The sequence below is a fragment of the Strix aluco genome, chromosome 1, assembly GCF_031877795.1.
Source record: "Strix aluco isolate bStrAlu1 chromosome 1, bStrAlu1.hap1, whole genome shotgun sequence".
In the NCBI taxonomy this organism is placed as follows: domain Eukaryota; kingdom Metazoa; phylum Chordata; class Aves; order Strigiformes; family Strigidae; genus Strix; species Strix aluco.
The window spans coordinates 36,639,395-36,661,157 of NC_133931.1; the positions used below are offsets into that span (position 1 = coordinate 36,639,395).

The window sequence follows — 21,763 nt, forward strand, 5'->3', positions numbered from 1 at the left end:
GGTGGCATGCAACATAAGCATCTCTTGCAAGTTCAAGCTTGGGTTGCACATCACATTGCACCTGAGCATGTAGAGATGCTAAGTTTATCCTAGTGATCAGGAGGACCGACACCTGCGTGAAGTCATTGAAATGGAGATTGAGAAGTGATGGAACTCAAATTCAAATATGATAGGTTTGATATCTCTGTGTATAGGTTCGATAACTCTATGTGTTACTTACTGTATACAACTGATGTGGAAACACAATGTTCTTCTCTCTGGCTCGCCCTCTGCTTTTTACTTTTTACCGCTATGGAACCCAGTTTCCTGAGCTTTTTATTAATGGAATATGTTTTTTCTAAAGTAACAGACTGGTATTTGACAGGCAGTTTTCTGGAGTTAAATCCTAATATAGGCATGCCCACGCCACAGAGATGCATAAATGCCTTTGTTGTGTTCGGTCATATTTTTCTCACTGCTAAGATAGGTGTCTTGAAAATAACAGTGAACTGTATAAGCTTACTGGTATTGTAAGTATTGTATACATTTGTATCAGTTATATTTATGAGATTAGAAAATGGTGCTGGATTGAGTTTTTCCATGGTGCCTATCACTTGTGAGAGCAGTTGTTTCATTCTTTTCCTCTCTCTGGTCTGGTTTTCCCCTTGCTCTTTGGTGGTTTTTGAGGCGGAATGTTGACGTGGGAATTTAGGTGGACAAATAACAGTTTTGAAACTGAGATTGGCAGAGAGGATTCAGTAGGAGTTAAAATACGCTTAACTCAGTGTTTCAGAAGTACCATCAACTGGAAATGAAAGCTATTTAAATACAAACTTTCCTATAATATTATCCTTTTCTATGTTGTTAGTTTTGCTTCATTTGTCACCTATGCTATTCACAACATTTTACTTTAAATCATAGTAGATTTGAAATAGTAGGCTTCTAAATCAATCTCATAAGTAAAATTGTTAATAATTGTGAACTATAAGAAAATTTCTAGATCTTATGTGGAAATTTGGACTCCTACTTTTCCAGTGAAAATGCTTCCAGGCTTAATATTTTTTGCAGCCATAGTTTGACACTTATCAAATACAACCTAGAAGGTTACGTGGTTTTAGAATGACTTTTGTGGTTTCTTTCTCTCTTTCTCTCTTTCTCTCTTTCTCTCTTTCTCTCTTTCTCTCTTTCTCTCTTTCTCTCTTTCTTTCTCTCTTTCTCTCTTTCTCTCTTTCTCTCTCGTCTCCTCTTCCTCTCCAAGGATGCAAGAATGGCTGGCATATATACAAATAATGTTCTGGCATTGTATTTTGTTTTATAATCTGGTGTTTTAAGGGGAGCTTTAGTGGTATTAAGCTGCATTTCTTTTGTCCTTGAGTATTAAGAATCAGAAACATTTCTTGATAACAAGAGAGAGGTAAAATCCCAAACCTGAAATTACAATACAGAGTCTTGAACAATTTTTTGCAGTAGTACCACCTGCCTTCTCTTTGACAATGTTTTGGTGAAAACAGACCTCTTCCTCTTTAAAAGTGGAAATTGAGCAAACCTATTATATGTTATGTTTAAAAAAAATGGTACTTTCTTCCTCCAATGCTTTTCTCTGTTGTTTTATTAAAGCCTAGTCTTACTATTCCTGGGCATATTAGAGGTGGCTGACGTGGTCTAATCTGTAAGCAGCTGAGTGGCTCTGTTAAGAGCCTTAGCCTATGGGAATACAGAAGGTAGGAGCCATTTTACAGTGCTGGGGTCGGCCTGGAGGGGTTTTTGCAAAGTCTCAAGCAGAACTGGGGTTTTCTCAAACCTGTGGTTTTGAGTAGCTGAGAAAAACTTCTTTGTCCTTCAAGATTTAGGTGGATTTTAAAGAAAGTCCTGTTAAATACCGGTCTGTAGCATTGAACATTAATGTTAGCCATTTATTTGATTGTTAAAGCATGTGTTAAAGAGCTGCTGCCGCCCATTTGTAGCCTAATGTGTTTATTAGATGGTCTTCCCAGTGGCATCTTGCAGTGTCTTTCAGGTAAAAAATTCATGAGCATTATTGGCTTTCAGGCTGCAAATGGAATATGTAGTCTTCTTACTGTCTAATACACCACTCTAAAGCCATTACACAGAAGTAAGGGAAAAGATATTGTTGAAGAAAGAGCCTTGAGCTTAAACATTTGTTTATAGTCTGTTAGGCTTTGTGTAGACTGAGAAAGAATGTGAGTAGTAGGTGTTGGAGCCAGTTTTCTGTTCTATTTTACACAGACTCAATGGCATTTGCTAGTAAATTATGTTCCTTAGTTCTAGTTTGTGGAGTTCAAGAATAAAGTAGAATTTAGTAAATATTAACATAAATCTTGTTTTAATGTAATCTGTGATAGGCTCTCTTTCAAATGAAATTGCATCTTGTAAGTAATAAGTGTTACTTTCAGATAGAAAAGGCTACATGTGCACATCAGATTTTAGTAAAAGTCTTTTAAAGGTGACTGGAGTTTTTCAGCTTGCTGCTACAACCTTCCTCAAAGAAACTCTGTTTTCTGTTTTCACTTTATATTGTGTGACTGTTGCAGGGTGGTAAAGATTTTAGACAGTTTTATCTGTAGTGAAAGTGGCAGTCCTGTCTCAGGAAAAGAGCATACCCTTGAATAAATTAATTTGTATTTTAATATGAGGTTACCAAGGTATTGAACATTTTGGCAGACTGGCATTGTTTCATTTGGGGTATATCCCAATTGCAGGTGTTTGGTGATGAAGGATGGGTATAGTAAGTTGGTGCCAGAACATGCGGTTTATGTGTATCAGTGATGCAGGAGGATGGTTTGATATATCTTTAACTTTCTTTTCTGTCAAACTTTTTAGCAGTGGATCTCTGGCTTTAATTTAATTTTACCAGGAAATACAGTCTTTTTTTCTTGCTCCTTTTATTTCCCTTGATTTTCATCTCTATTTTTTTACTCATTTCCAAACCCTTATCCATGTCTCTCTGGATTTGTCAAAATACCTGTGCAAGAGAAAGTTTGCAAAGGAGGAGGCTGAGCTTTTCCAAGCTCAGTGTGGGGTGGGGGGGGCTCAGTTAGCTTATTGGGATTCTGATGGGTGAGACAGTGAAAAGTGCTGGGAGTCAAAGCACCCCTTCCTCTTGAACTGCTGTGGCTCACCCATACAAGGTTGGTCTTAGGCTCCCGTGGCTCCAATCTCTGATCTAGCATCTTATCCGGCCTCTGACAGCGATTTCCTTTTGAGGCCCAGGAAAGTGGCTAGCAAGTATTGCCTTCTTCAAAAAGGTTGAAGATTGCAGTATGTATCAATATTAAATATTTTCCAATTCAGAAATGGAGCCAGTGAAAAAAGAGTTCATAAGCAGGAAAAAATGTGAAGAATCAGAATCTGCATGTGACTTCCAACTTTCCTCTGTCTTCTACCAGAATTAATGCTACATGGACTACATCAGTAATTTTGAAACAGAGACTGAAAGCTTCTAGTCATGAGAACTTCACAGGAAAAAAAAGTATAAATTAGAATGGATGTATGTTTGAGTTTATAATTAAACACAGGAATATGAGCTGGTTATATTTGTAAATTGGGCCGTTAGAGAAAATTTTTGCCAAACTTTTCACTGACTTGTAATATTTTTGGTCAGTAAACAGCATTTTTGCTGTTTGTTACTCAATAAAACAGTGACTTCTATATTTATCAGTTGTATCTACACTAAATGCATGTATTGGTGTGCTGGAAGGGTGGTAGTATCGTACTGCTACCTGATTGTCTGCTATATGGTACTTTACCTTTTGTTTGCTACTTTTCAGATTGAAATAGCAGCTTTGAAGGTGTAATCCTCATTTATTCTTTAACTGCATTTGTTAGGCTTATAATAAATCTGACAGTTTAACAGGCCTTGTTTGGAAGATGGCCTGCCCTGATAAGAGATAAAATGCACATTATCTTCTTCTACATTGACTCTGGATGATTAACTGGATTCACTGATGCTGAGGATCAGTACTGGAAGGTTTACTCTGCATGCCATGTTCCTTCGTGGCATTTGAGGAGTGGAAGAAATGTTACAATTTCATGCAACTGATTTGTGATAAATTTTTTTCTGTCTTCTCCTTCACGGGGCCTCTGTTTGGTTGGGTTTTTTTTGGTTTGGTTGGTTTTTTTTGTTTTTGTTTTTGTTTTTTTTCCCATGTGTTTTATTTTTGGGTTTACATTGTTTGGGGTTTTTTTCCCTTTGAAAGATGAATGTCTTGAGAAAATATGTTTACTATTGCTTTATAATTAGGTTAAGTCTCTCTGTGTACTCTAACTTGGAACGGTTGCTGGTGGAGGATGTGAAGGAGGATATGCTGTCACGACGAGAGCAGAAACTATTGTTTTATTACTGATAACAAGAAAAAATGAATTTAGACCTCTTTCAGGCTCTGTTGTTTCAGTCTCCCAACATCTGGTAGAAACTGGTTAGGTCTCAATGACTGTAATTACTAACATATACTGTCCAAGAGTTTATTCATTTAATTTTTCAGTATTTGTCATTTGCATTTAACAATTGGAAAAATTAGACAGTGATTTTATCTACAAGTATTTTGGATGCTTAGGCCTGTGGGAGAGAGCAGGAGAATATGCTTACGGTGATAAAAGTAAATACAAAGAAGGTATTTACTTACATTAGTTCTTTAGGTATTTTTAGTAATAATAATTCTGCTTCTCTAATTATCTCCTTCCTTGTATGAAAATGCTGCTGTGAGTGTATTTATCTTTCCATTGCTCTGTTGCTCCTCATTGATGCCCAGTGGAATTGAAGCTTGAGGGACATCTGAGTCAGCATTAAAAGTTCAGCTTTTAGTTTTCATTGTAGGGCTTTTTGTGGGACAGATGGGAAAAAACCTTAATATATATTGAGAAGAAAAATCTGCTACCACCACTGAAGGCAAAATACTAATTCCACAATGGGATATTATGTTTGTATTTTGGAGCGCAGTACAGCTCCCAAACAACTTTAAAAGGGTATTATTTACACAATAAAAAAGGGAGTGCCTGGTCTTGCATGACAATTCATTCTGCAAGACACGCATTCAAATTCAGCTTTGTAAGACATTTTCTTTCAAATAAAAATTGGTTTAGTTCAGCATCTGACATATCATGATGCTATTTTTTTCATTAACAAACATATGTCTCTGTCTCTCTCTCCTCAATGCAGTGTTCACTGTTGGTTTTGTTTTTACTAATTCCCAATTTCATTAATCCTTTTCCTATTCTATACTATGCTAAATAAGCCTTACCCACTTTTTCTTGATTTTTGTTTCAGAAGACATATGGTAGAGCTGATATTACATATCCATTTCTTCTAAAGCACTAAATGAACCGAACTGTTGAATTTCTTTATCTTTCTTCTTTCTGGAAATTCCTGCAGAAATGTATAAAAAGATCAGAGGAGCAGGATGAATGCTGTTTTCTAATCGAAGGTAGTTCCCTATAGAGAAGGTTTATTGGAGTAAAACTTTGAGCCTCTGACTTGTCATTGTACTCACAGTGGCTTCAGTTTTGAATTGTCACGTTTTCTGGAAAAATTCAGACTTCAAGTTTGGGAGTTTAATTTTCTAGTCTGAGAAGCTATCCATGTGGTTCAAGAGTCTTAAGAACAACTTTAAAAGTTCCTAAATTATCTTGCTAAAAAATATTAATTTATTTGATGTTACAAATTTTTGTGTATTATAAAACTATTAGTAATAATCAATAACCAAGACATTTTAAGATGGATAAATGAATGTGTTAAGGCAGAACCTAAAAAGCACTATATGCAGTTTAGCTGCTCCTGGCCCACAAATGTTTGTTTGTATGTCTAAAATTCATCTATCAAATCAATCTAATTCTCACTTGAAAGTTTCCTAGGTGCCTGCTCATTGCTACCGCATGTGCCCAGAAGCACTTTCTTCTGAAAAATGTGGTTTTGGTTCCTTGCTTATGCCGCATTAAATTTGTAGAGGTACCTAGACCCTCCAGAGACCTTCATCTAGTAGTATGCATAGATCTTGAATGTGAATTAGCTCATAGAAAAAAAATTAAATAGCTGCTTTGTTTTGAAAGACATGAGGAAACTGGAAGAGTGCTCACCTCTTTGACTCGACTTGTTAGAGTCATTGCTGAGAAATGGGAGATACAGGTTTGCTATCTTCCTCAGCCTAAGGGATTCAAACCTCAATCCTTTGCGTCTTAAGACAGTGTTTGAACTACTTACCTGTGAGTTTATGGACTATACACCTAAAGATTCCTACTGCACAGCAAGAGTTAATTAACCTTGCTCTCTTTGCTTCATAAATGTCCAGTTTTGGCAAACAGATAGCCTGCCACCTAGGAGGCTGTCCTGCGTGATAAAAAATACAGGCTTGAAACCCCTCTGGGAAGAGGGAACTGAATCTCCAACTCCCAGTTTCTGGCTGGCTTAGTTGGTATGTAGCATTATGGAAGAGCCGGGTAGCAGCTAAAAGGTGATACCTCCTCATTTATCCTAACTCAGGAGAGGATTCTAGTTTCTGAATCCCAAGAGAATAACAGAACTTTACCTACCCCGGTCAGCTCCTAAATCCCTAGGAAGATAGGGTTTGGGAGCACATCCTTTTGATTTTAGTACTGTGTACTAGATACTGCTGAGTGACTTTCATTTTGGCCTGTGAGATTTTTTAGATTGCCGTAGTATCTTCTCTCTCTCTCTCCACTTTCCAAGGCACCTAACTGGATTTTGCATTCTTCTCTGAAGCACAGGCATCAACAACACAGGAGCTGCAGAACCTATACAGATCTTTGAGGTATAGAACATGATTTTTTTTTTAATGAAGACATAGGGGAGAGTGGAAAGCAAATATGATAATAGGTGGTAGATTTCCAGAAACACTTTACGATGAGTAAAAAGAAAGGAGTAACTCTTTCTAAGAGCAAACTGATAATGCTGCTGACAAAAAGACATAATGGCATGTAATTAAAAAAAAAAAAAAAAAAAATTATTTAGAACCATTTAGTGTGTTTAATAAGGAGAGAAGAAGGTGCTGGTTTTGTAATAATGATACCACTTTTGTTCCCTTAAATACAGAAGGATGAAGTTTAGATGTTTATGGTGGGAGGTTAGTTTTAATGTTTCCTCCGAAGGCTGATACTGTAGATGTAGTGGAATTCCTACAGAACAGCATCAGTGTGAATGTAAGAAGAATTGAGCTATGCATTGGTGGAGCTACTGGTGAAACTTCGGTTCCTGCAAAAATAAACTTCCCTTTGAAGTAAGCCTGGCAGAGTAGGTGGGAAAACTGTCAATAACTGTTCCTAATTGCTTTCTTGGGGAGGAAGTAGGAGTGGAGAGGGGTATTCCCCCTAAATGCTTACCTCTGACTTTAATTCTTAATACTCTGGGGGAGAAGATGACAGTTGAATGTTTGACAGGTTTTTGTAAATTGTTGTGCTTGCTTTTCTCAAGAAAAACAGTTAACTGATTTACATTTCTCAGGTATTTCTTGGGAAGCATAAGAAACAAAGGGATTCCCCAGCCTAATTTTTCTTCTGAACCATGTGAGTTTGTCTTGGAGACCAGATGATCTCAGGAATGTACAGCTTTCATCATGCTGATGATTTTTCTCACCCTGGTCAGTGAAAAATTTAGACATTGGGTCAGAGCCCCAAGGACAGTTCAAACTCTCCACTGACAGAGACGTGGAACTGCTGTCTCCTCACAACTTCTCTTTAATTATTGTCACAGTCATAGCATCTTGCTCCTTCCTTGGAGCTCTACTTGTGATACTTGTGAAATTGTGTGTTTTCAAGGAAGTGCTTAGCTACTAACAAATTAGGCGAATGTATATTTCTACTTTTGTACTTAGATAAATTAGGATTTGAATGACTGCTGGGGCTAGAAATCAACGAAGATATGTAGTTGTTAAGGAACGGCCGGTGTCACAGGCCACGCTGGAGACTGGTAGATGTTTCAGGCTCTGCAGTAAAGTTGGTGTTGGTGTGGTGCTGTGAATGCCCTGACTGGGGTCACTGGGAGTTCTCCAGCAAGTACAGAATGATGCAGTTTGTGATGGTACATCTTCCTTTTGAGAGCTCAGCTCTGCTCCACTGCAGAACCAGGACATTCATGCTCTTATTGCAGTTCTCAAAACATTGGCAGTATGTACATACATGTAGATACACATATGAATGTATAGACTCAATACAGAAAAAGATAATCCACTTATTTTTCAAATAGAATCTGATACCATCTATGTCAAAGACCATCTGGGAGCTATATGTTTCAGGCATGATCCAGTCTTTTTCATGAAACTTGACCAGTATCTAGAAAAAGGAAAATGACTCCACTTTCTCCTCAAACTGGTTAAAAATATTTTCAGTACAAAGAAAGGCTTTTTTTTATTTTTTTAATTTAGAAAAATGTTAGTTGGTGTTCAGTTTTGAACCTGAGACAGCTCTGAGTCTTCATTTGCTTGCTGGAGTTTCAATAAGCAGCCTTTGTCAGCATCCCTACAGAACTTCTTGGATCTTAGTCTCCAGGCTGTTTCTGCAAATCTTCATTCAGCCAGTTCATTGAGAAAACTAAGATTTCCAGTGTGAACATCCTATTACTAACACATACTCTGGCTGCTAGATTTTATAAAGTGTCAAAAAGAAAAAGAGAAGGGGACTGCAGTTTTAACCCACAGCAGTTCCCTCATTAAGTTCAATGCATGGCTGACTGGGCCAGCAGAATGAAGGGAGCTGGTGGGGCAGAAATGAAGGGCTTGAAGGATGTGGTGAATCCCCTTGTTTTGATACCTGATTTCCATTTTATGCCAGTGTGAAGTGATCATAGAAAGTACCATGGGCTCTAGCTCTTATTTTAGCATGGTATGAATCACCTCCTGGAGACACTCACCTCCTTCATGACCCTCATGTTTATTTTTCTGCTAATCCCAAACAATACAGGAGCTCTCTGAAATGTCTGGCAATATCTCTCGGCCATCATCCTTACAAAATTGGCAGCAACTAGGCAGATAGTGAGCTAGGACTGCCCTGTCTTGCATGAGCTTTTTGATCATTTACATTATCTCCTTATGCCCTTTGTAGTAGTGATTTCTGCCTCCAGATATTGGTACTTATTGAGGAGCATGTAATCTGGGGCAGCTGAGTTTGATATGCTCCTATGGTACATAGGACAACAGACAGCCAGGAGTGGGGCTGTTCATTGTACAAATTAAAGTAAGCTTGTTTTGTTTTAACACGTGGTATCTTGACAAGTTATTTTCCTTATGAGGTAGATTATATGCACAAAATATTTATCAGTTTCTCAGTGATCTCTAGGGTTGACACATGTTCTTTTTCTACAATATTGTACATGTACTTGTGCAAAGATTACCTACTGGTTTTTAACTAAAGCAGCATGTGCTACCTTTTCATGTAGCTGGGATACATGTTTCATTTCATGTATTTCAATTCGGTTGTGTTTTTCTTGTTGTGTGGCACTATGGCTTTTCCTTTGTCTTCCCTCATTCAACCTTGCAAAATTGCCATGAAAATTCAGCAACCCAGGCACAAAACGTACTTATCTATTCTTATATAACTGGTAACAATCAAAGAGATGATAACGCTTTGCTTGCCCACCACAGATTTTCTTCTGAAGGAGTTTTGTGTAGCATTTTATGGGTCATAAACACAGTGTTTTTATTAGTACCTTTCAAACAAACTCTGTTTTGAATGATAGATTTGCCAAGTAAAAACTGAGTTGAGCATGGAACAAGAAACTTAGAAATACGAGCAGAGAACTCCTGACTTTTCCACCATAACCCTTTCTTGCACTTTCTTCCTTTTAGTTGCTGATATGTGTTCAAGATGAGTGGGATGGGGGAAAATACCTCTGACCCATCCAGAGCAGAGTCAAGAAAGCGCAAGGATCCTGATCAGCTTGGACCCAGGTTAGACCATTTATGTCTGAAAACATCGAAAGAGAAAGGCTTAGAAAAATGTTACATGTGCAGAGAACAGCTTAAAAAATGTTACATGTGCATGTGTTTTCCAGTTAGAAAACGTCAAACTTGCTGTTCTTGCAGAGAAGTCAGTACTAAACTATTCTGATGCAGTAATTCCGTGTTGTGGGTTTGGGATGGGGGTGGGAGTTATTGTCTTTTATTATTATTGTTTGTTTGTTTGTTTTGAATCAGTGTAGTGCCAAAATGCAGAGTTTTGGTAACAATATAGGAGCTATGTAAAATCTTTTTTGGCTAATCATTGCAAGGAATCTTTAGTCACTCATTCTGACAATCTAAGATTTTTTTTACCACCCACCTCTCTTGTGCATCCTAATCAGGGACTTGAAAAGTATTTTTCAGTTTTATAGTAATTGCATTACCAACACAAAGAAATTGTAAAGCACAACCACTCATTCACCATTTTTTCTTATGACTGTCTGTTGTAATTTCACAAGGAGGCAGGGAGTATGGGTTGTTTGGTTTAACTTTTTAAGCTGTTTTATGTTCTCATACACTGTCACTATATGATACTCCTTGGATTCTCAGTGCAATGTGGAGAGATACTTGTAAATGTTCAAATCCCACTCCCCCAATTAATCTTGTTTTGAATTTCAAATCCCAATTCTCTTTTGAAACAAGAACATGACCGCTGGGAAAAAATAAGTAACATCTTTTTTAATGCTCCTTTCCTTGTTCCAGAGGAAACCTTTCTGCTTGAGAAACTTTTAAGTTATATTTTTGTAGTGAGATAGGGTAGTTCTCTCTGGTTTTGTTAAACTCCTCTGAAACCATTTGAAATCATCTTTGAGCTGGCCAGAAAGCAAGCGAACTGACATAAAATACGACATTTTTATAAACTGCTCTTTCAGCCCTAAAAGAAGCACTGAGAAACGCAATCGTGAGCAAGAGAATAAATACATAGAAGAACTTGCAGAGCTGATTTTTGCAAATTTTAATGATATTGACAACTTTAACTTTAAACCTGACAAATGTGCAATCTTGAAAGAAACTGTGAAGCAAATTCGTCAGATAAAAGAACAAGGTAAGAAGACTAATTAATTTACTCTGAATATTTTCTGTGTTATTACTTTATTTTTGGCAAACCCAATAGTCTCTTCAGCTTTTTTTTTATCAAGTTCCCAAGTTTTTCATTAATCAGTGATGGAAAATGCTGTAATGTTATGTGAAAGGAGTGTGTTAAGTATCATGTTCAGTATTTTAAAAATAAGTTTCACAGAAAATTCAGAAATTGCCGAGAGAGAGAGAAAATCAGTCAGTCCAATGTGTGCATCTAATGGAATTGAAATCAGTTGTGCTTTTACAAAAGTTAAACTAGCAGATGGCTTTGAAGGAAAAAAAAAACCTACTTGCATACTCTTACAAGGATGATGAATTCATGAAAAATAGGCATAATCCAGGAGAGTGGGGTATTCTGCATCCCCCTTTTGCTTTCTTTTGTTGGTATGAATAGATATTGTGGACTAAATTATCTGCGTCCCTTAAATGATGACATCATATCCTCAACTACAATAGATTTGAAACTATTCTAATCTCTAGATAGGGTCCTGTTATAAATGTAAACAGAGAACGTGACAGTTTTCTTCCTGTTCTTTGTCTAGAAGATTAGTTTTGTATTTCTTTTCTTCTGGTATATTTGTATTTAAAGAAAAACATCAAATCTTTTAGAAACTTTAAATTTTTGGAAGTGGCTTTTGTGGCACAGGTCAGGCGGGAATAGCGCTGCAGGTGTTTGGGGCAGATTCATATTCTTAAAGTAGGTGTGTATCATTTTTCTTTTACTGTAGAAGATTGCAATCTCTTTATAAACTGTGTTTAGAGCAGTTCCTTTGGTTTTCAAACACTGTAATTAACATCTTTTACTTTTTTAGTATTCTGTGATTTCTGTGGGAAAATAATGCTTCCTTTTCCATACTGTATGTGTGAAGTTAAAAAAGTGGAGATTGCGTGTTGCATAATTTAGGTATAGATTTACTTCTAAAGCAAGTAGATAAGTAGGTCTGCAGTTTCAGACATCAGCCTGTGCAAAGCTAAATGGAAAGTGGGAAGTGTCAAATTGTGTGAACTGCCTGCAATGTGGCTCTAATTGATTAATCTTCAGGAATGTTCCTATTTCTCATCTTGTTCTCTTCTTATTGCTGTTAGGTTGCCATAATTTTTAAAATGGATGTTCTAGTGAAGCTGCAGTGCCCCATATTAGAAGTATACCTCTTAACCTGGCACAGTGCCCATCATCATTTTGTACCTTGCTGGCTTTCGAGATTACTGTTTTTTCCTTATTTTCTTTTCTTCTTCCTTTTCTCAGTTTCAGTTTTGGATTTTTGTTTCACTGTCACCAAGAGACACATTCTTCTTATCCTTACCTGAGAAGGGATAAGGACAAAAATCTGTGTTTTTCTGGAAAGTGGGTCTACAAAGAAAAATCTGTTAGTCCACTTGTAATTCTCTCAGCAGCTCTAGAAAGTCTAGTCTGAAAATCTGGCTCTAACTAATGGCAACTTTGGCAAATCCAGGGTTTTGCTGTTCGGGACCAGTATCATAAAAACAGTTTTCATATTGTTATAAAATGTTCAAGCTCATCAGACCAGGTTACATGTAAATTATTTAAGTCGTCCTGGGCCAGAATTGTACCAAAGCTGAATGTGAACTTAATTTTCTAAGCTCGTAAACGTTTATTGCAAAAACAACTGGAAATGCAATTCTAAAGACAGGCTAAAATGCTATGCATACTGTTTATTTCAACAGCTAGAAGTACTTTGCAACCCTTGAGCAATAAAGATACTAAATTACTCTTTATGATGTTGATTTGTTGCACAGGGTTCTTCTGCTGAGAACAATTAGATTGATAACTGTTTGGGTCTTTGTATAAAACTCGTAGCTGGTACAGGCTAGACTTTAAGCCTCTCTAAAGGGTATTGCAAACCACTGAGACCTTCAAGGTGGACATTAATAGCATCTCGGAATCCAGAAGCAAAGATTAGAATACCTGATATTATTCCTTTAAACTAATTAGAAGTTTGATACAGATTTCTACATGAAAGCTACATCTGTTTGTTGTAATCGCAAATTTGAAAGGCTTTTCCTTTTAAGAAAAATTTGAAATGACAGCACAGTCTGAAATGCAACATTGTTTTGGAACGGCCATTTCATTAACAAATAGGTCTCACGTATAGTTAACATTCAAACTGCACAAACAGTTTGGCACACCTATACTTCTGTTAAGCGCCACAAAAAACCTGACCTAAGCAAGGCAAACAGATTGAAGACCTAATGAGGCTATTACTATTGCTGTCTCATGTTTTTTAGGTAGTTTATCACATCACATTGGGAATCCTGCGCTTGTATATATTCATCATTTAAATACATTAACTTTTAGGTTGTTCCAAATCTTTCTGATTGCTTTTCCACTGCCAAGATGTGTTAGAAGACCTTTACAGTGGTGAAACACTTGCATTATCTTAACAATATCTAGTTCTAAAACAAAGTCATTAAAATAATACTGTACTTGTATAAAGGGCTATGAGGCTCAGGTTAAAAATCATGTTTTCTTACAGTTAAGATGTTTTGTTCATTTTCAGTGTTACACTGAATACCTGTAGGACAAAACTAAATGAATGTGCTGAAATTCCTGACTGATTCTACAATAACACGGACAAATTAAGATGGCTCAGTTTTTGTGCAGTGGGTCTTCTCTGCATTTCCTCGAAGACAGAATAAATTACATTAGTGAAAACTTATTTTACAGTTTTATTATTTAGAAGTTTTAAAGTAAAGATGTTGGATTTTTGAAACGAATACTAAGAATTCTTCACAAATTTTCTTCTTCATCTCTAAATAAAATTGCACATTAAAATCTACTTACAAAAGCACAGTCTGTTATAAATACCTTGTTAAGCCACTGAAAGCAACAGGTTTTATAGCTGCTACGGAAATTTGACAAGGAGACTTTATTCTAGGTTCTAGGAATGAAAACAAGGAAGGAAGAAATACAGACTGATATTCATTTCCCATGTCAAGCTTGCTGGGCTGGTAGCTAAAAAAACTAATAGATTTTTTCTGTAGTAATACTATATAATTTAGTATAATGTTATCCTGATCTATTTTATATGCAAATATATATTTGCAATACTATATCTGTTATCTTTACATCGTTTCTCACAGTATATACTTTAAAGATTCTTTAGTTGTGGTATGTTAGAGATTCAGTTTATTAAAATTTGAAAGCAAGTTATAAATATATGCATGCAACTGAATTCATTAGAAGAATTAAAGATATTTGGAAGATGTAGCCATTGCATGTAGTTTTAATCTGGGTTTTGAAATGGTTTTAGTACTTGGGGAAAATTAAGACAAGTTTCTTTACAAAAGCTTAATTTTCTACTGAGGACTTTTACCATATTACCTTACAGTAATAGAGATTTGTGGATGTCCAGAGCAGATGAAAAATTGTGATTTTAGCATGAAGATGAAACAGAAGTTGTATTCATGTAAATCTTAAGTGAATATTTTTACTGGGTATTTGAGACTTGAGTTTCAAGCACTTGGGAAAAAATTAATTCAGTTTTTTACTTATAGGATAAAAGTAATATGAAATGGTGATTTTATGGTTGTATTACATGGTTATGAAAGTGTAAGTTCTCCTGTTATTTGCAGTCTGTCTTAAGTTACTTGGAAGGAGTAATAGTCATATATGTTACAGAGATGTTCATAATGTACACAGATGCGTACAAGCACAGCAAGTTCCAATTTGCACATGCTTAATTAAAAAAGCTTGTTTTAGGCAAGTGTAAAGACCACTGGGGATAAATGTTCCTTTATATGCCAGAAAGCCAAGAAGCTATAAAGCCATTTGATTGTACTTAAGAAATATATTTAGTACAATAGCGTCTGGTTGATTTTAGGATCCCACCTTCTTTTTAAGAAACAATTTCAGCACGTAAGACAGATTCATTTCAGTTGTATAAGTACTGCTAAAAATGTTTTCTCATATATGAAGACAACAATTCTGACAGCAAATAAAGGAGTCTGGATTCTCTTCCTTAGTTTACAATTAGTTGAACTGTTTCACATCAGTCTCATTTCATACCTACAATAGTCCTTTTCCTTGAATCTTGCCATCTGCCTGACTCCTCTCATTATGTTAGCATTTTTCTTTCTCATTACTGTTTTTTAGTTGCTCTGTCCCCCTTTAGCTGATTTTTTTTTTTTTTTTTGGTATTAAGCAGAATATAAAAATTAAACCTTTACCCTTAGTTTAAAGCTCTTTTTATCCATCGTGCTAACCTCAGTCTCAGCAGGTAAATAGCTCACATTTTAAAGCAGAGACTATTTGTTACATTTCACTGCTTGAACATCTCCTGGTTCAGGCTTTGAAACCTCCCTTTCTTCATTATCTAGTTGTGCGTTTGCCCTCTTCTCTGGATATCAGCAATGCAGTAGGTACAGAGGATACTGAAGATCACCTTAAGCTTCTTCAGCAGTTTCTCTAGCTAAGCAGTCTCCTCTGACCCCTTCAGTAGGAGTGCTGAAGAATGTGTCCTGATATTAAGTACAAGATGTGTTTTTTCCTTTCTCAAGTCCCCCGAGTACCTTTTATTAAACTCCACGTCTGCATCTCTTATTTTTCTCCTTCTACTCTCCATGCCTTTCTATTTTCTGCGGCCTTTTTTTTTAGAATGGCATCCACCTGTCTTATTTAGATTCACATACAGTGGGATACAACCTACTGTGCCAAAGTATCTCCAAATGTGATTTTTATGTCTCAGTTCCATTTTCCTGCAGAGTTCAGCTTTCATGTGTCACCAGTTTCTGAAGAGGTTTTGTGTTCTGTAGATCAGCTTTTCAGTAGTACAGGGAAGGGATATCAGGGTGGTGATTATCAGTCTAGCTATTAATGTACACTTTTGAGTTGTCAGATCTTGTTTTCAGAATAGCCTTGCAAGGCAGACCTTGGATGGAATGAATCACCATGTGAAAGCTAAACAATGTTGGGTGAAGAAGTACTTGGTGAAGAGAGACATGCAAGAGCTATGGAACCTGTGTGAATTTAAAAGGGAGGCTTGTTGTTAATCATATATATCTTCTTTTTCTGGTTTCACATTTGATAGCAAAACCAGTTTTTGCTTCCCTGTAGCAGTACTACTTTGTAATCACAGGGTCACTCCAGCAGATAGTAGATTGTTGCCTCCAGGCCAGTATGCAAGTAAATTCGCTCGCTAAAGGAAAACAGCATGGTCTTAAAGCTGTAATGAGGTGTTACTTTGGCTGCTGCTACTTTGAATTTATCAGATCTGAATTTAGATTCATATTTCACAATGTATTTAAGCAACTGCCTAACTTTAAGCAGATGAGTAATCCCTGTTAAGTCAGTGGAACTACTTAAAGGTTTAAAGTTATGTGCATAAATATCTTACCAAATCAGGATATTAAGACAAGAGAGCATATGCAGACTTGTTTTTTGTTTGTTGTTTTTTGTTTTGCAAATATTTTAGTTGGTCAATTTTACTGTAATTCTATTTTTTTATGTTAATCATATTTGAGATGGCAGGAGATTTAAAGTTTATGCCAATTTTTGAATCTTTTTTTGAAGGAGTTCTGCATGGCTATTATTATTTATATGTGCTGTACTTTCAGCCTGATGGGATTTTAAGACTGAATTAAGTGTTAGAGGAATTTGTGCTGTGAAGTGAAGCAATTTATGCAGAACATTTACAAAAAAAATCTATTACTGAATTTGCTTTGCTGTCTCTTCTACCTACAGCTGAGAGTGGTGCACTGAAAATGGCTTTGATCTTCCTCTGTACTTTGTAAAGCTTTTTGGCTAAATATCCAGTTACGTTGCCAGTTTACTACTAGCATGCCCTCAGAGAACTACTGATTCACTGAAGAATTTAAACTGGTTTTAGGTAATGCAGACCATCAGTTTCTTTTCTGGCTCCAATGAAAAGTAGTCATTAGCCAGCAGACCCATCAAGTGGAAAATTTCCTGGGATTTGCTTATTTTACTGGACTTGTGTATCATGCACAATAGTTAGCTTAGGCCTTATCTACACAGAAGTTATGGCATTTTAGCTATACTAATAATTTTCTGTGGAAGCAGTGTTATAATTTAATTAATATGATTTATGAGAGGAGTAGCTGAATATGCCTTTATGACATATAGCTGTGTCCACACTAGGCTCAAACTATTGAGAAAGTTGGGATTGTTCAGCCTGGAGAAGAGATATATAAAGGGGGCTTATGAGAGAGAGAGAGACTGAGGCCTCTAGTGACAGGACAAAGAGCAATGGTTTTAAGCTGAAAGAGAGTAGATTTAGATTGAACATAAGGAAGAAATTTTTTACTGTGAGGGTGGTGGGACACTGAAGCAAGTTGCCCAGAGAAGCTGTGGAAGCCCCAGCATTGGAAGTGTTCAAGGCCGGGTTGGACAGGACTTTAACCAACCTGATCTAGTGGAAGGTGTCCCTGCCCATGGCAAAGGTGATGGACTAAATGATCTTTAAAGCTCCCTTCCAACCCAAACCAGTCTGTGATTCTGTGATTCTCTTCCTTCAAGAAAACAGACAAAAATAATCATCAAACTGGTAATAAAAATGGTAAAACCAGTGTAAAATCTATGCACTTAATGAGATTTAGTGGATTGTTGTCATTTTTTGTTCCTAATCACGGTTGAAGTCCTATCTGCTGTTTTAGAATAAATATAGCCTTGTTCCTCAAAGTTAATGAGACTGTTTACTCATCATCTGATTAGGAGATCTAGGTCAATTTTGTTATTCTTTATTTTGACAAGAGCAATAATAGAGTGGTCCTAAAGATGTTGATGTGCAGGCAGCAGGCTAACCTGTGGGAATGAGGCAGCTGTTGAAAGCCCTGATTCTACCATCCCTGCCCTCTTTCTGGACTTGAGTTTCCATTCCTTCCCTTACCCTGACAGTAGCATTTGTGTGGTTGTTTGGTAAGCCTGAGCAGGATTTTTGATTTGACCGGGAGGAGAGCATCTATCTCGCTACAGGTCTTTGGTGGGGCTTCCTCCAACACAGGTCCAAGCATGCCAGCAATGACTGAGCCATGGGCTAATGCCCACCACCGTCTTGGCTGGGTATTGCAGGGTGTCAGGCAATGACTGTCACTTAACAAGACATGTCTCTTGTCCGTGGGCTTCAATTTTGTCAGTGATGGATGATTTAAGTTCTAGAGATAATTTGCTTGGAGTTTTAGTCCAGAAGTCTAAGTTTTGGTTCCCAAGTTGTGGCTCAAAGTTGAAGAGAAACTAAATGTTTGCTCCTAAATGTTAAGATAGTGGTCTTTTTCAGGTAGAAATAGTAATTATTGGCAGGTGTTAACATGAAAATTTGCTTGTTTGTTTGCATCCTAGTGGTATTTTGCTTTTCTTTGATCTTTATCTTGTTTTCTTTCATACCTTCTAAATGACTAAGAGAGAAAATCATTCAAAGTAGTGGACCATGGTTGCTTATTTTATGTTCTGTAGCTGTGAAGACGGTTGAGATCTAAGAGGTCTATAATATCAATGGTGGGGAATGCTATAAAGGATTGAGCTGCTTCTCATATATATAACATGCTTTGGGGATATGTCTCAAGTATTCCCTCTGTTCATTGCAGGAATATTTTCATTAAAGTTTTGGTTTTCTTACTTTAATATTTAATGATCGTAGAGTGGTCTATGTGCTTCTGGGAGTGTAGTAAAAAATGTCTTGTAGAAGAAAGATGGAGACATCTCTTCCTGAAATTTAGGATTTTGGAGTCTACCTCCTTACAGACAGTGTATTGTTCTCAGGCTACATTTAAACTGCTACTGAGCACTTTAAACTTCAAAACTTTACAGTTTTTCTTTTGCAGTTTATCATGTATTCTCTTATGAACTGTAAACATCATAAATGCATTTAGCATTTTAAATTTGGGAGGAAAAAAACCCCAGAAATATAGTCTGACATCCAGTCCTCCACAGTATGAACTAAGCTCTTGAGTCCAGTGTTTCTCACCAGCTGCTCTGTCTTTAGAGGTATCTTAGGTGTTGGAATGGGCTGCCCAGGGAGGTGGTGGAGTCCCCATCCCTGGAGGTGTTTAAGAGTCGGGTTGACATAGCGCTGAGGGATATGGTGTAGTTGGGAACTGTCAGTGTTAGGTTAATGGTTGGACTAGATGATCTTCAAGGTCTTTTCCAACCTTGATGATTCTGTGATCAATAAAAAATATGGAGTTTAGGTGCTAAAGAAGAAGTACTGAGTTTAGGTGCTAAATAATAACCAGGGACTGCTGATTTGAGTCTTAATGTTTGTGTTTGTAGTCTCTTATTGCTGAAAGGTATGCAGTGTAAAAGGTGCTGACTGTAGAACACTAGGGCTTGCTGTGTGCTTTAGATCAGTGAATGCAACGTACTAATCTCAGCAGCACGTAAAGCAAGTAAATGAAGAAGGAGACTTCATGTTACCTTGACTGTCTCTGTGGAGCTTAATTTATGGAATAGCAAATGAATTTACTGAGAGTAGTGATGATACTTCAGTCAAAATAAGATCATCTATTATAAGGAACCTAGCTTCTTTTATCTTTTCTTTTTAAAGACTGCAGCCTGAAAAGTGATAATATAATATTTACTCACAATAGGGTGCAATGCCTTTCATACCATGTTTGAATCCTGAAAACCTGTGGATTCGCAGCACATTAAAGAGGTATCGATCAAAGGCTCCTCTGTGTTCAAACTAGAACGAAGATAATTGCATCTGTTCTAAGTCATGCATTTGTTATTTCTGTAAAAGATTCTGCATATGCAGTTAGAAATAGTGGTCCTTGAATGTGAAATGACTGAGAGTATGAAAAACAATTACTACATCAGCTTTCAGTTTCTTTTATGAAAACCCACAGTATGCGACTGGGGAAAAAAACAGACTGAAGTTTGAAGGATGACGTGGCAAATGATCAGTTACTTGCTCTGTCATGTACACTGTTGAGCTCCCCGTGAATATCTTCAGACAAATGGTTAGAGAGCCAAGATATATATGCCTTGTGTTTCCTTTCATTGTTAAAGTGTGTTGGCATCTGTATGTATTTTACAAGACAATGGGTAGTCCAGAGTGTACTACATGCTTAACACACACATACTTTCCCTCTTCCCTCTGAAAGCAAACCACTCTTCTTTAACTCGCACAAGATCAGAGCATATGTCAGAAGATGGGGACAGAAAAGTATATAAATTTAAGTTCTGCTAAAGTAGAAAACTTTCAAAGTAGATACTAACTGGAGATGCTCCAGATATTGCCATGTTATCTGAAAATAGTATCCACGTGCCCCTTTGGAAGAAGTAGCAGTGTGGTACCTCTATTCATCTTGAAGCCAAAAGGCATGTCCCTGCAAACCTTGCTTTGCTTACTGACACAAAGTGAAATGGAACTACGCAATATGCCTGCCACAGAGGACTCTTTAACACACAAAGGCAGGATACAGCCTAACAGCTGGAATAGGTGGCCAAAGCTGACTCATACATAAGGTGCAGATTCTTAGTGGAAAGCTAATTGAAATTTGAAGCAATTTAATGAAGAAATTCGTAGGTTCTGTCAGCCCTCCTGATCAGATTTGAATGTCCTTCAAAATATATGTTGTAATTCAGTGGAGGTTCTTGGCATGATGCAGGAGTCACTTGGTGAAACATTTTGGGATGCATTACAGACATCTGGCTAGACAGTTAGAGTGGTCCCTCATCATCTTAAGATGTGTAAGCATGAAGAGCATTAGCCTTTTACTGGTACTTTTTCTTCTGAGGCACAATTGCCTAGAAAGACTTGGAACAACCTGCAGTTCCCATGAGCCTTCAGAAGGAGATGCCTTCCAGAGACAGGTTATTCTATGTCAAATTAGGTCTGGGCCTGTGTTCAACATTGAAGAGGAAGTCTGCTTAAATATAACAATTGATTCACTTGGAAATGAAAAAAAAAAAAAAAAAAGGAATAGATATCAAGGTTCTAAATTCTAAGTATAGATTGGAAAACTCAGAGGGACCCTCATTTAGGTTTTTTTTGTTTTTTTTGTTTTGGTGTTTGGTGGAAAAATATTGAGGTATTTTGTGCCAATAACATAAAATTCTTCTTGTCTTCCTTCTTTAGTACAAAACCTTTCACGTCCTTAACCTGGAGGAAGTATTTGAATGTTTGAATTTATTTTTCTGTCTTCAGTTATTTCTTGGTATCCCTCTTGACTCTTCTGAACGCAATGCTCCCTGTCGCTAGCTGTCAAAAGCGTATTTTATGTAGAATGGATTTTCTTTGTATTTCCCAATTTCTTCCTTTTCTCTTGAAGGTCTTTATTTTCAGCCTTTGCTGTTTACTTTTCTCTCCTTTTTAATAATTGTCTTGTGTTTTGTGTTTCACTTCTTCCCCATGATGCTCTCTTGCCTTCAGTGTGGCTTTAACCATATTTTTGGGACCAGCATCACCATACCTGTGGCAGTTTTATTCCATTTCACTGTTGTTTCTCTGGTACTGTTTTTTCTCTTAGTGCTGCAGTAAGAAATCATGGAATAGTTTTAGGGAATGTGACAGAACTTACTAATGAATTGTTGAGTGTTACACCGATCGATATCAAGTATTATTGTGTTTACTATTAAGCTTGAAAGTTGAGTTACCATCTGTCTAGCTGCTAGAGATGCTGATTTTAACTGGACATTGTAATACAGCTTGTCAGGCCATTGTACTTAATGTTCAAAATATAATTATGTGTTTGCAGTTGGCAATATAAAATGTAAAGATGCCCAGTAAGCTTTTTTTTCCTTGCTTCTTTGTATCAGTGATACT

The 21,763-nt window shown here is 36.8% G+C and overlaps 1 protein-coding gene across 8 annotated transcripts in view; it reads left to right on the forward strand.

The window, feature by feature from the left end:
- The window catches only part of NCOA2 (nuclear receptor coactivator 2), a 198,042-nt gene that overhangs the window by 107,440 nt on the left and 68,839 nt on the right, over positions 1–21,763 (forward strand). For 4 of the 8 annotated variants that reach the window (XR_012622404.1, XM_074817590.1, XM_074817581.1 and 1 more), the window contains 2 exons: positions 9,789–9,890; positions 10,814–10,986. Coding sequence is in view for 7 of the 8 variants with exons in the window: in XM_074817590.1 (XP_074673691.1) it covers positions 9,808–9,890; positions 10,814–10,986 (256 nt within the window). In the remaining variant the exon portion in view is untranslated. Of the gene's footprint in view, positions 1–6,679; positions 6,762–6,844; positions 7,513–7,565; positions 7,587–9,788; positions 9,891–10,813; positions 10,987–21,763 lie in introns of those variants that run through there. The other 4 variants (XM_074817599.1, XM_074817608.1, XM_074817628.1 and 1 more) reach the window with 4 other exon arrangements.